Here is a 16515-nt window from a genome sequence, read left to right on the forward strand (position 1 = left end):
CCCGTCAAGTCTAGCATGCCCTGCCCATTGACTCGGGTCTCTAAGTACCAATACCAAAATTTATTCTCTTCTCTGCCGCATCTAGATTGAAGATTACAAGACTTTGCACAGTCTCTCTCTTCCTCTCTTTTATTTTTTGTCATCATGGGCACAGGGGGTACAAGATCTTGACCCATCCATTTTGTGAGACTCCAACAAAAGTAAAAGAGCGAGCTAGATTTCTCCCTCAATTTCCATAAAAAATATCTCGGTCACGAGGGTGTTTTGCTTTATTCCGCCTCTGCCCGAACAAAGAAAATTTTAATTAGATCTATAGATAGTGTTTTTTCCTCTTCTTCTTAATATCTGTAGCAATAAGATCATTGTCCATCCAGTTGGTCGCCTTGAAATCTCATTTCATAACTGCAAGTCCCCACCAAAACCAAGCAGCTTTAGGACGAGCGCTTTTCGTAGGGAATTCGTTAAAATCTGTCGAGAGGCTCTGTTTGGGGTCCGTATGTTCCCACTGCGCCAATACACGCAGATCTGCTTCAGTGATAAAGGCACAACTGAATACTTGTTAAATGGAATGGAACATGGTTTTACACAAAAACAGTTTTGTCAGAATTGTTTCCTAATATTTAAGTAATCATGCATAAAAAGGGAAATAAATCGACCACCAAAATTACTTACGAATAAACAAAAATGGGACAAATTATCTTCAGAATAAACAAAATAGGAAGATTGTCACTGGGACAAAAAATGAATTATCACATCCTCTTTTCTGTTCAGACAGTGCTATATAAAGAATGCTGTTTGTCAAAACAAGACGCTGCATTATTTCATTTGAACATTTTACTAACACCAAAATACTTCAAGCTCCTCTGGTGACAATCTTGAGAGGTGAGCATTTCCAGAGCCTCTGAATGACCTCGTTGCATAACACTGACGCGTTTTCAACATCATTTCAAAGTACTTGAATTCCAAAGCGACGCGACGCTTCCCGAGAAAGGTCTGAATTCACCCAAAGGAGTTACAGAATTCATAAAAATAGAGTAAAAAATGCGCCGAAGTTTCTTCGGCGCAATCGATTTTTCTTTACAACGTATAATGCTGTATGAGCCGCAGCCCATGAAACTTTGAGCCAGGGGCCGGTGGTGGCCTATCCTATAGCGTTGACAGGCGCAAGATCATGGCTAACTTTGACCTCAAATAAAATAAAAACTACTGAGGCTAGTTTTTAAGATCTGGGGTCGGACAGAAAAAGTGCGGACGGACAGACAGAGCCATCTCAATACTTTTCTTTTACAGAAAACTAAAACGCAAAGTTTAACAGGAAAACGATTTGAAAAATATAACCATGAAACAGACATGCAGACTGACAGATGGACAGACAGACAGAATGATTAGCTTAAGAAAAGAAAACATGTAGAGATGATAAGAAAACATATACAAAACACTAAATATAATATATATATATATATATATATATATATATATATATATATATATATATATATATATATATATATATATATATATAATATTATATATATATTATATATGATATATATATGTATACATACATACATATACATACATATATATATATATATATATATATATATATATATATATATATATAATATGTGTGTGTGTGTGCTGTGTAAAACTGAAGAAAATTTAGTATGCACAGAGACACTTTTACATATATATATGTATATATATTATATATATATGTATATATATACATACATATTAATATACGTATATATGTCACAAATTACTAAAGGCTAAGAGATTTACAGCTAGATTAAATGGAGATTTTATTGCCGTTTCACATGAATACCAAAACGTGAATGCCTGAATTAGTTACCTTTTTTGAACACAAGAAACTGTTAAACAAATGAAAAGAGTGGCAATCAATGGTTCACGCACTGAGCTTTAGGGTAAAGCTTTTCAACATGAATTACTTTCAGAACTCCACGACCACATGGTAATCCATTTACCGTAACGCCAAATTTGATTCTGTAGAAGTTCCTCTATTTTTATGCACAGAAAAGCTATAAATGGATGAGAATCCTGCACTGGATATCGGCCCAACTATGCTAGGTATATTCACTCACCGGAAACTATATATTAACACAGGTTATAAATCTGACAAGTATATGAAGTAATGATGGTACCCTATGTACAGTACAGCTCTAGACATAGAAGAAAAACGTTCCGTACGCACACCAAACCTATGACATACACACGATACATATATGACAATTTCATAGCCATAAACCGACGGGAAGATGCTGAAAACCCAGCCAATAGCTCCCGTAATAACTCATGCCTTCATTATACCATAGAAAAAAGCAAGAACAAGACACTCCCATTTCTGGACGTACTAGTAACCCAAAGAGAGAATGAGTTCGTCACAACAGTACACACAAAGGCCACAAACACTGGACGCTGTCTTAACGCGAGAGGTTGGTGTCCTGAGTCATTCAAGCTAACCAATAATGGATATCGTGACAGCACGATCTAAGAGGTTATCATAAACAGCCTAGAAGAGCCACACCTTGTCCACACCCAGAGAGGACCACGCTACTCCCCAAGCAGAAAACAGACAATAATATCAGCACCCTTCACAGTTTATATATAACCAACATACATAAATAATAAAGAATTTAATATAAGCAAATTTCCAGCTAGGTTCCACACTTTTGTTTATAATAATGTCATCTAAGCATTGTTTTTATATTTTTAGAACTAGTTTTTAGACGGACTAAAGGAGTCATAAGCCCTATACATATGTGTAGCACCACTGAATGTCCCTTGTCTCTTGAGAGCGCTGCGCGATGTGGATAAACAGCTGTCAAGAAAATGGAAGAATCGAGAAACTGGTGTTTGTTTTTCCGGAAAATAAGAAGAGGAAGTAGTACTCATCAAGAAAATAGACAAATTTAATAGAAAAGTGCATCAGAAAACCTTTGCCCAAGAATCATATATATATATATATATATATATATATATATGTATATATATATATATATATATATATATGTATATATATATATATTATATATTCTTAGACAAAAATATAATATATATATATATATATATATATATATATATATATATATATATATATATATATATATATATATAATTAATAGATGCACCAAATACACTATGAAGCTACTCTCCTTGCCTGCTTTGCTCGGCCGATAGATAGGCCGATAGTGATAGGCAGCATGGGTTGGTTTGAACCTTTGAAGGTCGGGGGGGTATAAGGGCTCAGAAATATAATTGTTGGGGACCAGTAATCTGCTTTGCACCGTTTTCTTTGGTACAGAAAGATGCAAATACCATTTTCTATGAAATAACCTTGGCGTGCCTAGGTCAGGACATCGCCCCTACCCTGGCCAGAAGAGAAATAAAAGGAGCAGGTCAGGGACAGCCCTCTCTCTGAGCCGGCTAGTTTAAGCCGAGAAGTCACGCCTCTACGCAGGCCTTGCCCCTGCCCTCCTTTTCGCTCGCCGCCCACGTGGAGCCGCCATGCGCCCGCTGTGCCCCGTGTTCCATTCCACGTGGCCTAAAGACTGCAAGGGGATTGCAAGTCTCCAAACGCGAGCGGATAATCAACGGCGGCCTTTCCATCATCCCACGGGCGCCCTTTTCCGCCCCAATCTACGATCTGAAGAAATCCCTGGGAGAGGGAGGCCCTCTGTCCACGCTCCCACACGTGGTCCTCGGCAGGAGACGTCGTCAGCTGTACGCCCCTACAGTAACAATGTACCCAAAACGAGTTGCTAGTCACGATTACTTAGCCCTTTTACATTTATTAATTTCTGGGCCGATAACTTTGTGCTCCCTGATATTCCTTGGTTCAAGCCAGGCCCATGTGTTCACAGCTTCTTTCCTCTGAGTCACAAGTAACGCCTCGTGGAGTCCTTTGGCACCTTCAGTGCACCCCCGAGTAATTCAATCCCCAAATTCCAGCATTAGATGTGTAACGTGGGTCCTAATATCGTTTCAGAAGGACGCCTGCAGCAGAATTATCCTTGGTCCGTGTTCCTGGCATTCCCAAGCTCCCCCTTCAGGAGGACTTCTGTGGCAGTAATTTACCGTGTTTTCAGTTAATCTACCCTTTGATCTTGTGTGCTATAAAATATAACTATTTTTTTATCCACGTGTTTCACACCTCCCCTTTGAAAGAGCCCTCCCGCTCCGTGTACTGCTTTTGTTTTGTGTTTTTATATGTCCTGGGTATCTTACAGGAGTCATTTTCGAGTAAAGTAATAAATGTGGAAGTCATAAATTACCTGCACCGGAAACATATAAATATATATATATATATATATATATATATATATATATATATATATATATATATATATAACTATTTATCTATCTAACTATAATTATCTTATATATCTATCTATCTATCTGTGTAACTATCTATCTATCTATCTGTCTAATATATATCTATCTATTTATGTTTCCTAATTCTGAGTGGAGTCTTAAAGTCTCAACATTCATTACTTTACTCTACAATGACCTTAAGATAACCAGGAGCATATAAACAGAAAACAAAGGAGTTATACGAACTTGAGGCTGCTTTTCTCGAAGGGAGATATGGCTACGTGGAGTATAAACTCGTGTGTATTATAACGAACAGATCAAAGGTAAAATAATAAAGTCAAAATTAAAATGCTGCTGCCGTTGAAAGGAAAGAAAAGCTTGTGAATGCCAGGCACGCGGACCAAGGAGAATTCTGCTATGATCCTCCTTCTGAAACGATATGGGACACAGGTTACGATCTAAGGCTGGAATTTGGGGAATGCTTTCTACTTGAGGGTGCGTTGAGGGTGCCAAGGACAGCCTCGAGGTTTGACTAGTGACTTGAGCAAGAGGGCAGTGAACATGTGGGCCGGGATTGAGCAAGTGTGAAGGACATCATACGGGCCCAGAAGTCTAATATGAATGCACAGGGCCAATGCATCGACTAAACAACTCTTTCAGGGTACTTTACCGTCCCACAGGAGTGTCTAAGGCTGAGGTCGACATTGGAGCTTCGTTCCAGTCCTCCCCAAAGGTGTCCGCAAGCGGTCCACATGTGTGTGTGTGTGTGTGTGTGTGTGTGTGTGTGTGTAGACAAAGGCCTCCCACCAACGACATACTCGTGGGTCGTAGATCAGTGGAGTGATGGAGGGGCGCCCTTGTGATGATAGAGGGCTGCAGTTGAAGTTCTGCTTGCTCTGGGATTGCAATTTACCACTTGCAACGGATACTGGCCACGTGGTTAGGGTACAAAGCAAGGGGCAGCGGTCCATGTGGTGGCGAAGAGAAAGAGGGGGGACGTCTGAACTTGTGACCTCCTACACTTGCATCTGGGCTGTGTGTGAGGGCGATCCTCTGGCGTCGTGGCCTTTTATTACTTCTGATCGGGTGCAGGGGGGGCGATGGACTGACCCCAGGTCGCAGCTCTTGTACGAAAGAAAGAGAGCCCAGCAAGTTACTGCCCTGCCCTAGACTAAGATTATCTCCTGAGCAGGCCTTAATACCCTCTGGATTTTTACCCTGAACTACCCTGAACCACCCTGAACCACTCCGAACCAGATTTCACTACCTCTACACAAGTTCAAATAGACAGAGTTCTATCTATCGGCTAAGCAAAAGCAGAAAGGAGGGTGTTTTTTAGCTTATTTTGGCGCTAATCTTTACCATATATATATATATATATATATATATATATATATATATATATATATATATATATATATATATATATATATATATATATACATATATATATATATATGTATATATATATATATATATATATATATATATATATATATATATATATATATATATATATATATATATATATATATATATATATATATATATATATATATATATATATATTACACACACTGTCAGTATCTGCAAATTAGTTTCATTTAGATAATTACTTTAAATTTTTATAATTTAAATTTGTTTAAATATTGTATTCAGGTATTCAGAATTAGCTTGCTTTTCCTCCTCACCGGTGGTTCGCTTGTTAAGCATATTACTTAACAATTGTTTTTCTTTACATGGTCTGTGGGTGTGTGTATGGCCCCCTCCCACTCTCCCCGTGCGGCAGAGGGGTTTGTGGAAGCTTCTGTTGGAGAGTATAGTCAATCTGTTTCTGGATCTTCGCCAGAGGTGCTGGATTGGCCTGCTTTTGCTTCTGCGTTTTGGTCGTTACCTGCTTGCTGGTTGTGGGAGCCTGATTATTTTTTGGATCCACCTCGCCCTGCATTTGGAAGGATTTAGCTGCCCTTTATCATTCAGCACCACCAATCCAGTATCACTGTCGGTGGGACCTCTCTTGTCCACGGTCAAATATATATTTATTGATTAATAATGTGTGATCACGGCCTCTAGTCCATTGCTGACATATTACGTGGACCTATTGTTTATCTATTATCCACCTCTGGCCGAGTGGATCTTGTGATACCCCACCACCGGGAGATTCTCCTCTGACATTTGGGAGGAATTAATTAACCACGGAGGAATTATTAGAGTTACGGTATTTTATCTTTTGACTTTCCTCCTCCTTTCTGGACCCCCTCCCTTTTTTGGTATAAGTGTGTTGAGGTCTGTCTTTAACTGTGTAAGTGTGGTTTATAATTAAGGGTATTTGGTTTTCGAAACAGGGTTGAATATTTAAGAGGTTTTACAAAGGATTAGGATCAACCGTTCAGAAGTAGGGACAGACAATTAAAGATTATACAGGGTCGTGACTGACCACCCAAAAATATTAGTACAACAAAATAATTCTCCTTTGTAAACAATAATAATTTTTGCAAGATGAACATTTTTACAAATAAAAAAATTATATTAAACATACGGATACATAGAAAATATATATCAAGTAACTAGCTTGTTATTAAGTCAGTGATTTTATCTTTTAGGTCATTCTTGAACAGTTTTCTAATACAGGGGTCCAAATAATACTTACCAGGGCTAAGGTTAAAATTACCGCTGGAAGTAACCTGGATAATAGTAGACTCCAATAGATTTCTTGAAAAGAAATCTTTCCATCTGGCAATCACTGAACTTTCTGTCCAATTTATCCTGCGAGAGTTTTCACTTAAATGAATGAATATAGCATTGGATGCTTGTCCAGTTTTGACTGAATACTTATGTTGCTTAATACGTATCTTTGCTAGATTTGCCAATATAAAAAGAGGGGCAATCCAAACATGGAAATTTATATATTATGTTGTCGTTTTCTTTAGGGCTATTTTTTATTAACATTCTTTTGAGTGTGTTATTATAAGAAAAAATGAGGTTGACATTAAAAGGTTTTAACAATGATTTTATGTTTTCAAAACCACTAGAATAAGGCAGGCTAAGAATGTACTTATGGGTTTCTTTCTTCATGTTACTTTCACTATAAAACTTTTTGTGGGCTTTGTTATCACAAATATCTAGTGTATGTGAAGGATAACATAAATCTGTCCCTATTTTTCTTATGTATTCAATTTCTTGATCCATATAATGGGGACTGACAATGCGCAGAGCTCATAAAAACATAGAGGAAAAAATTGATGTTGACGCATCAGATGAATTCTTTATTTACAGAGTCAGGAAGCCAAATCATAAAAATGACATCATTTAGGCTGCAAAGTTGGATGATATCAGTGATGACGTGCGCTATCGCCAAGTTGTGAAATATCCTGAATGTTTGGGAATTTTTCTCTGTTTCACAGCCAAACGGTTCATGTGGATCATCAAAGAAAAAGGACAGTCATGGAATGGCGAATACTTCAGAGAAACTGTGCTTACTGGTGAAGTATTTCCTTTCCTCAAAGATCCTGAAAATGTGTTATCTGTTGAAGAAGTCACATTTTTGCATGATAAGGCACCATGTTTCAAGGCTCTTCAGATACAGGAGCTGCTTCGAAACAGTGGCATCGATTTCTTCTCATCAAGTGAATTTCCAGGTAGCTCCACTTACCTTAATGTGTGTGAAAACACTGGTAGTATCTTAAAGGATCGTGTTGAAGTGCACACAGTGAACTATGATGGTATACCAAGCCTCAATGACCTGCAAAGAGAGGTGACTGAAGTGCTCAGGGAAATGGAGTTTGAGTCTCAGCTTTTTGCGATTTGCTGAAATCATACCCCTCAAGAATGCAGGCTGTGGTCATTATTATGTATTAACGTAATTATATTTACTTTTGCTTTTGGTAGTTATCAGCCTTGTTACTGCTGGTCGAGTAAAAAAACTTAGCGTAAGAATATTAGTTTTTAAGGTTTTAATTTTAAGCTTTGTTCTGTCTGCTGTTCGTCAAGTTAAACCTCCTCCCCGCTCGTTATATGTTTGTAAGTGCCTCATTAACGCTTGTTTTTTTTCTGTGTTTATTTTCGAGTGGCTGGTGAAAAGAGACCAGCGTTTGACATTGGAGGAGCGCGGCTCTTCGACAGTCAGTTCGGGCCTTTTGATTCTCCCTGACGGATATGCTGCTGGCGCTTTTGGAATATTGAATATTCGTCCTGTGTATGGTTATTGAGCTGTTTCTCGCAGGTACACTTCGGTCACCTGCGACGTTGTGTATTCTGTATTTTGCCATGTGGGAGCTGCCCTTCGCAGGTGTATATTAGTCACTTGATGACTGAGTATCCTGGTTGCGTCGCAGTTGACTTAGTCACCTGCGACTTCGTCGTGCTGCCACCTTAGTGGGAAAAGTTTTAAGGTGGTAAGTGCAGTCGTTTATCTCCTGCACTTACGGAGACGTTAAGCAGCTGGCATTGTGTTTTCCAGGACGCCCGTTTTTTTTGCTGCAGCAGTGGGAGCATTCAGGCTCGTAAGGAGGACTGTAGGGAGACAGATATCAGGTAGGGATTTGCCCTTATTTTATTAACAAGGACGTCTCCGACTTGTCCTTCACCTGTGGTTACCTGTATCTGAGTCTTCCCTTGATAGCAGTCCTGGTGCATGGGATCACGGCCTTCATTAAGGCAAGACATTTAATGATTTGTTTATTTTTAAATTTAATTTTTTTTTGTGAATTATATTTTTATATAGTATATTGTAATGAGTTTTTGGCAGTCTTTTGTTGCACCTTGGTATTGGTTTTGTTCATCTTTAGGTTTAAGTTTAGTTTATAAATCCTAGGTAGAGATTTAAGTTTTTCTCTTTTATCCTTTGCCTTCTTTCGTATTCTTATAGTCATAGGTATTAGTATTTTTCTGGCCAGTTATTGCTTTGGGCATCATTTTTGCCCCTGTGTACAGATGTTTATTCTTATTTTTTTTTTTCTATGTAGGGCTTAGTTTTAGTGGTTAGAATCCCACGGGACAGACGAGGTTCAGTATATCCTCCGCAGTCACAAGGTTGATTTAAGGTTATTTTCTTGTGATTTTGTTTGTAATAAATATTGTAGAGTTTTTCCCCTGTGTTTTCGTTTCCACTGACTAAGTTTTGCTGTGTACCTGGTAACAACACTGAGTATTTATCTTTAGTGCATAAGATCCTGCATTGGCCCAACACGGGTCATAACAATCTGGCGACCGTGACAGGATAGATATACTCAGGGGTACTCAGTATTTTGGTCGGTGGAGCGACACTCTGGCGATCTCTTCAGTATTTATTGTAGTGAGGCCTTTCTCCCTGAAATTTTTGTTAATTTTTGCAAAATGGAAGAGTTTAATTTTGACCCAGCTGAATTCCTGGGGTCAGCTGACTGTATTAAGTATTTGTCAGTCCTAAATAAGAAACATTTGATTGAGTGTGCTCGGTGGTTGGGTGTTCCTTTAAAGTCCACTGACACTAAGAATGATATTTTGTTGTTGGTTAAAAATAAGGTAAATCAGGATATGGCTGAGGCTGAACATTTAGTGAGTGAGAGTGAGGTAGATAGTGTTGGTGAAGGGAGTATGAATGATACTTTAGAAGAGGATAGTGTAAGTGTGAGGGCAGGCCTAACCCTGTTCGAGGATCCTCCTCGTACAGGTATCATTTATGAGGGTCCTGCAAACTTTCCTAAAAATGTCACTGTTCCAAATAATCCTTTCTTGCCGCCCCCTAATTCTGTACCAGTTGAACCTGTGCCTCTATCTAATGCTTTAGGTGATTCCAAGGAGGAGGTGGAATACAAACTTATTTGCAAACGCATAGAGTTGCGAAAAATTGAATTTGAGGAGAACGAGAGGGTACGGCGTCATGAGTTGGAGATGGTAAAGTTAAATCTAGAGATGGCTAGGTTGCAGGGGGCCAATTTGGTCAGTTCCCCTAAAGGTGCATTTCAGGATAGGTTCAATCTAGGTGCGGCACTTAAGTTGGTGCCAGTATTTGACGAGCAAAATGTCCCAGAGTTCTTCAAGGCATTTGAGCGTGTGGCTTCCCGTTTGTCTTGGCCCGCAGAAATGTGGACTGTCCTAATTCAGTGTAGATTAGTGGGCAAGGCAATGCGGGTGTATAATGCCTTGGAGGAGGGAGTAGCTCGGGACTACCAAAAAGTGAAGAGTTTGATTTTGAAAGCATATGACCTGGTCCCAGAGGCCTACCGCCTCAAGTTCCGTAACTATAGGAAACATCCTGCACAGACCTTCGTAGAATTTGCTCGCGTCAAGGAGGAACAGTTCGACGACTGGCTAAAAAGTCGTCAGGTAGTTACTTTGCTGCTTTACGCGAGCTGTTGCTCCTTGAGGAGTTTAAGAATGCCTGTAGCAGAGAGTTGAGGGTTCACCTTGAGGAGGTTAAGGCCATGAAATTAAGTATGGCTGCTCAATTAGCAGATGAATATGTTTTGACTCACCGTTCAGGTAGCGGTAATTTCAACTATAAAGTATTAAATAACCCTAGATCTCGCTCCCTAGTGGTGGTAGGAGAGGAGAAACCTCCTCGTTGACTCCCAATATCCCTAAGATTAATAATGTTAACTCTAATTCTTTTTCAGGTGGTAGGATATGGGTAGAGTCCAAGGAGGGCCTCCTCCCTAGAGTTTTGTTAACAGGGTTTCCCAAATGCTGGAAACAGGATGAATGATAATGGAAATAAGGGTCCAGGCCGTAGAGGAACTTGCTTCTGGTGCAATAAGCCTGGGCATTTCCAAAGCCAGTGTAATGCTCGTAGGAGGTACCTAGAGCGTAATAGTCAAAGTCCTGTAGCTATAATTCCTGATAGGTCAAATGTTAGTACTGTAGACAGATCTGTAGTAGATAGTGGTAGTTTAGGTAATAGTAGTAAGTCTGATTCTCCTAATCCCAAATTGTGACTTAAATATGATAAATATGTATGGCCTGGAAAGTTGATTTTTGACTCTTGTGTTGTCCACGTGAAGTTTCTTAGGACACCGGTTCTGCCCGGTCGTTGGTCATGAAGAGTGCACTAAACGGTTGTGAAAAAATATACTGGAAATTTTGTATTGTTGGGAGGTTTTCCGACTCGGTGGTGTCAGCTCCTTTGGTTAATGTCAGTTTGTCATTTCCAGGGTATAATAGAATCACTGAGTTAGCCGTGGTGGATAGCCTACCTATCCCGGGTATAGATGGTATCCTGGGAAATGATATGCTGGATTGCGAGGGACGGGAGCTGTTCCCTATATTATCCATAAATGCTAGTCCCGTGGCTGTAACTACTCGGTCCGCAGCAAGAGCTACTAATTTACTTGAAGATAATGATGATGACTTAATGTTGAGTAGTGTAGAGTTAGATGTAGGAAGGCCCGGGTCAGTAGAGAGTAGTGGTAGTGATACTGTAGCTAATGATATGAGCCTTGATTGGGACAGAGCTGCTTTTATTAAAGCTCAAAAAGATGAGTTTAATTTTGACTTGGGTGATGTTGAGGATCTGACTAAACCTAGGTTTGGTGTTGTAAAGGGCTTATTATATAGGTTTAGTCGTCCCGCATCTGATAATGTAAATAAAACTGGTAGAGTGGAACAGATTGTGGTACCTTCTCAATTCAGAAAGTCTGTTTTGGAGTTAGCTCATACCAATTTTTTTTCAGGTCATTTGGGTGTGTTAAAAACTTTCCACAGTTTGGCTAGGTATTTTTGGTGGCCTGGAATTAAATTGAGTGTGAAGCAGTTTATCAGAGAGTGTGAGGCTTGTCAGGTTATGGGTAAGCCTAATCAGGGGATCCCTAAAGCCCCTTTGCATCCCATACCTGCCATAGGTGATCCATTTTCTGAATTAGTAATTGATGTGGTAGGTCCTTACCTAAAAACTAAAACTGGTTTTGTTTATTTATTAACTATAATGGATAGAGCATCTCGCTTTCCTGAAGCTATACCTATGAGGAGTATTACTTCCAAAGTTGTTTTTGAAAAACTAATCGATTTCTTTTCCAGGTATGGTCTCCCTCGTGTAATTCAGACCGACTGCGTGGACGAATTTCACGAGTAAGGTATTTAGGGGTAAGTGTGCTGAACTGGCCATTCAGCACATTACCAGCGCACCTTATCACCCGGAGAGTCAAGGTCTAGTGGAAAGGTTCCACCAAACCCTCAAGTCTGTCCTTAAGAAACTGTGTTATGATAATGGTAGTGACTGGGACAAAGCCCTCCCTTTTGCCCTTTTCGCTATCAGGAACCACCCTAACTCTTCTACTGGAGTAGCCCCTTTCGAGTTGGTATTTGGGCACAATGTTCGTGGTCCATTGGAAATTGTTTTTGAAATGCTCCAATCCAATCGGAAGGGTGAAGTAAATATTGAAAGGTTTGTGGAAGACTTGAGGGGTAGAATGTTTAGTGCTTGGAAGTTTGCCAGGGAAAATTTGGAACTATCCCAATCAATAATGAAAGGTAATTTTGATAAAAAGACAAAGGTACGTTCATTTGAACCTGGGGAGTTGGTACTTGTGCTGAGTATGGACCCTGATAGTTTTCTCGAACCAAGATATAAGGGACCTTGGAAGGTTCTGAGGAAACTATCAGAGGTTAATTATGAAATTGAGGCCCCCGGTTCAAGCCGTAAATGTAGAATATTTCACGTTAACAGGTTGAAACCTTATCATGGTAGGCAAGGTGACCCATTAGCAATTGTGTACGAACCTGTGTCCGTGGTAGTGGATGCACCTCCGGAGGAGTCTGATGGGTTAGGGTGTCAGGTTCCTTCAGATGCACTGGGAGAAAATATGCAAAATTTGGAGATGTTGAAAAGTAGTTTAGATCATTTAGATGTTAATCAGCAGAAAGATGTGCTTAATTTAATCTATTCTTTTTCAGATCTTTTTCAGGATGCTCCAGGTAGAACAAATATTTTAAGTCATGATGTTGATGTAGGTGGTGCTTCCCCGGTGAAGCAGAGTCCTTACCGGCTGAACCCAGTAAAAATGGATTTGGTCAGTAAGGAGATAGAGTACATGTTGAAGCATGACCTTATTCAACCATCTGTAAGTCCCTGGAGTTCTCCTATTGTATTAGTAAAAAAAGCAGATGGTAAGTTCCGCATGTGCGTGGACTACCGTAAGGTCAATGCGCATACTAAAAATGATTCTTTTCCACTCCCTCGTATTGATGATTGCTTGGATCGGATCGGTTCTGCCAAATTTATTACAAAGCTGGATCTTTTAAAGGGTTATTGGCAGGTTCCGTTGTCCAGTCGTGCTCGTGAGATATCAGCATTTGTCACCCCATTTGGCCTATATGAGTGCAAGGTTATGCCATTTGGAATGAAAAATGCTGCTTGTACTTTTCAGAGACTAATGAACAGAGTAATTTGTGGTTTGGAAGGAACAGAAATTTATATTGATGACTTGGTAGTATATAGTAACGACTGGGTTACCCACATGGTAAGATTACGTAAGGTTTTTGAGGCCCTTAGGTCGGCAGGGCTGGTTGTGAATTTGGCCAAGTGTGAACTGGGCCAGGCCAAGGTTTGTTATTTGGGCCATGAGGTTGGTTTGGGTCAGGTGGCTCCGAAACAAGCTAACCTCGAGGCAATTATAAATTTGAAAAGGCCTGGTAATGTTAGGGAGGTGAGAAGAGTGCTAGGCATGACTGGGTATTATCGCCGTTTTGTGCGTAATTACTCAGACCTTGCTCAGCCTCTCACTAGTTTATTAGAAAAAGGGAAAAAGTTCTTATGGTCAGATCAGTGTGAAGAATCCTTTAATAAACTTAAATCTGTGTTAATAACTAATCCTATTTTGACTTCCCAGATTTTTCAGAAGCCTTTTATCATTGCAGTAGATGCCAGCGACATTGGTATTGGAGGGGTCCTCTTCCAACGGAAGGAGGACAGTGTTCATCCTGTATCATATTACAGTAAGAAGCTTCTTGCCGCTGAAAGACGTTACTCCACCATAGAAAAGGAAGCTCTCTCTTTGGTCCGCGCTCTTACTCATTTCAAGCCTTACGTAACAAATTTTTCTTTTCCAATTGAGATTTGGACGGACCACAATCCTCTGGTTTTCATCGAACGGATGAAGGGAGCCAACCAGAGGATTTTGCGTTGGGCCCTATTTTTGCAGGAATTCAACCTAATTATCAACATAAAAGGGACTGATAATAAAATTCCTGACACCCTTTCCAGGACTTAGTGTTTACCTGACCCTTCTCGTGCGCTACCCTGCTCGTTTCTCCAATAGGTTGTGTGAAAAAATTTATTCAGTTAATTGATAACTTATGTTTAGTACGTTTATCTGTTGATACCTCTTGATTTGGATTATAAGGTTTGGCTACTGCCAGTCAGTGAGGTTTGTATGAGTAGTATATACTTAATATTTTATGATATTGCTCTTGGTTCCTAACCAGTTATTGATTTGTACAAGTATACTTTGAACTTTGCATTTGTGATAATTTCTATATAAGACGTTTATTTTTTACCATATCATTGGTGTATTGTAGGTTAAGGTGTGTGCCTGTGTGTGGACCAAGTTAAGTTAGGTTAAGTTAGGTAGTTTTGTTTCCTTTGCTTCCTTAAATTCGAGGATTATATTTTTTTTTTTTTACTATGATCCTGTTTGAACTATTTGGTATTATGGTATGTGTCTGTCCTTTACCATGTATTGTCTTTGGGTTCAGAGTATGATATTATTTGATCTTTAAAATAATGGTAAGCTATATAAAGCTTTGGTTTGTATTGTCTAGTGGTATTTTCTGTTGTTGATAATTTAATACAATTTGGTTTCTGATTTGTTCTATTATTGTAGGTCTGCCTATTATAGGTTGTCTTTATTGTTCATGTCTTACAGGTCTGTAATAAAAAAATTTTTTGCTTAATTTTTTTTTCTTCGGGGAGGAAGGTATTATGTATTAACGTAATTATATTTACTTTTGCTTTTTGGTAGTTATCAGCCTTGTTACTGCTGGTCGAGTAAAACTTAGCGTAAGAATATTAGTTATTAAGGTTTTAATTTTAAGCTTTGCTTCTGTCTGCTGTTCGTCAAGTTAAACCTCCTCCCCGCTCGTTATATGTTTGTAAGTGCCTCATTAACGCTTGTTTTTTTTCTGTGTTTATTTTCGAGTGGCTGGTGAAAAGAGACCAGCGTTTGACATTGGAGGAGCGCGGCTCTTCGACAGTCAGTTCGGGCCTTTTGATTCTCCCTGACGGATATGCTGCTGGCGCTTTTGGAATATTGAATATTCTTCCTGTGTATGGTTATCGCAGGTACACTTCGGTCACCTGCGACGTTGTGTATTCTGTATTTTGCCGTGTGGGAGCTGCCCTTCGCAGGTGTATATTAGTCACTTGCGACTGAGTATCCTGGTTGCGTCGCAGGTGACTTAGTCACCTGCGACTTCGTCGTACTGCCACCTTAGTGGGAAAAGTTTCCTAAGGTGGTAAGTGCAGTCGTTTATCTCCTGCACTTACGGAGACGTTTAGCAGCTGGCATTGTGTTTACCAGGACGCCCAGTTTTTGCTGCAGCAGTGGGAGCATTCAGGCTCGTAAGGAGGACTGTAGGGAGACAGATATCAGGTAGGGATTTGCCCTTATTTTATTAACAAGGACGTCTCCGACTTGTCCTTCACCTGTGGTTACCTGTATCTGAGTCTTCCCTTGATAGCAGTCCTGGTGCATGGGATCACGGCCTTCATTAAGGCAAGACATTTAATGCCATTTGTTTACTTGTTTTTTTTTTAAATTTAATTTTTTTTTTGGTGAATTATATCTTATATATGTATATTGTAATGAGTTTTTTGGCAGTCTTTTTGTTGCACCTTGGTATTGGTTTTGTTCATCTTTAGGTTTAAGTTTAGTTTATAAATCCTAGGTAGGAGATTTAAGTTTTCTCTCTTTTATCCTTTGCCTTTTTTCGTATTCTTATAGTCATAGGTATTAGTATTTTTCTGGCCAGTTATTGCTTTGGGCATCATTTTTACCCCTGTGTACAGATGTTTATTCTTAGTTTTTTTTTTCTATGTAGGGTTTAGTTTTAGTGGTTAGGAATCCCACGGGATTTACGAGGTTCAGTATATCCTCCGCAGTCACAAGGTAGATTTAAGGTTATTTTCTTGTGATTTTGTTTGTAATAAATATTGTAGAGTTTTTCCCCTGTGTTTTCGTTTCCACTGACTAAGTTTTGCTGTGTACC

At 39.4% G+C, this 16515-nt stretch overlaps 1 protein-coding gene across 1 annotated transcript; it reads left to right on the top strand.

Annotated features, from left to right (window-relative positions):
• Positions 1-11012: 11012 nt before the first annotated feature.
• On the top strand, positions 11013-15680 carry LOC136825233 (uncharacterized). The gene is made up of 5 exons (XM_067081257.1): positions 11013-11208; positions 11466-11838; positions 12016-12184; positions 12420-14336; positions 15447-15680. The coding sequence occupies exons 1-5, from the start codon at positions 11013-11015 to the stop codon at positions 15678-15680; spliced, it is 2889 nt and encodes a 962-aa protein (XP_066937358.1).
• The last annotated feature ends 835 nt before the right edge of the window (positions 15681-16515 follow it).

The sequence above is a fragment of the Macrobrachium rosenbergii genome, chromosome 37, assembly GCF_040412425.1.
Source record: "Macrobrachium rosenbergii isolate ZJJX-2024 chromosome 37, ASM4041242v1, whole genome shotgun sequence".
In the NCBI taxonomy this organism is placed as follows: Eukaryota; Metazoa; Arthropoda; class Malacostraca; order Decapoda; family Palaemonidae; genus Macrobrachium; species Macrobrachium rosenbergii.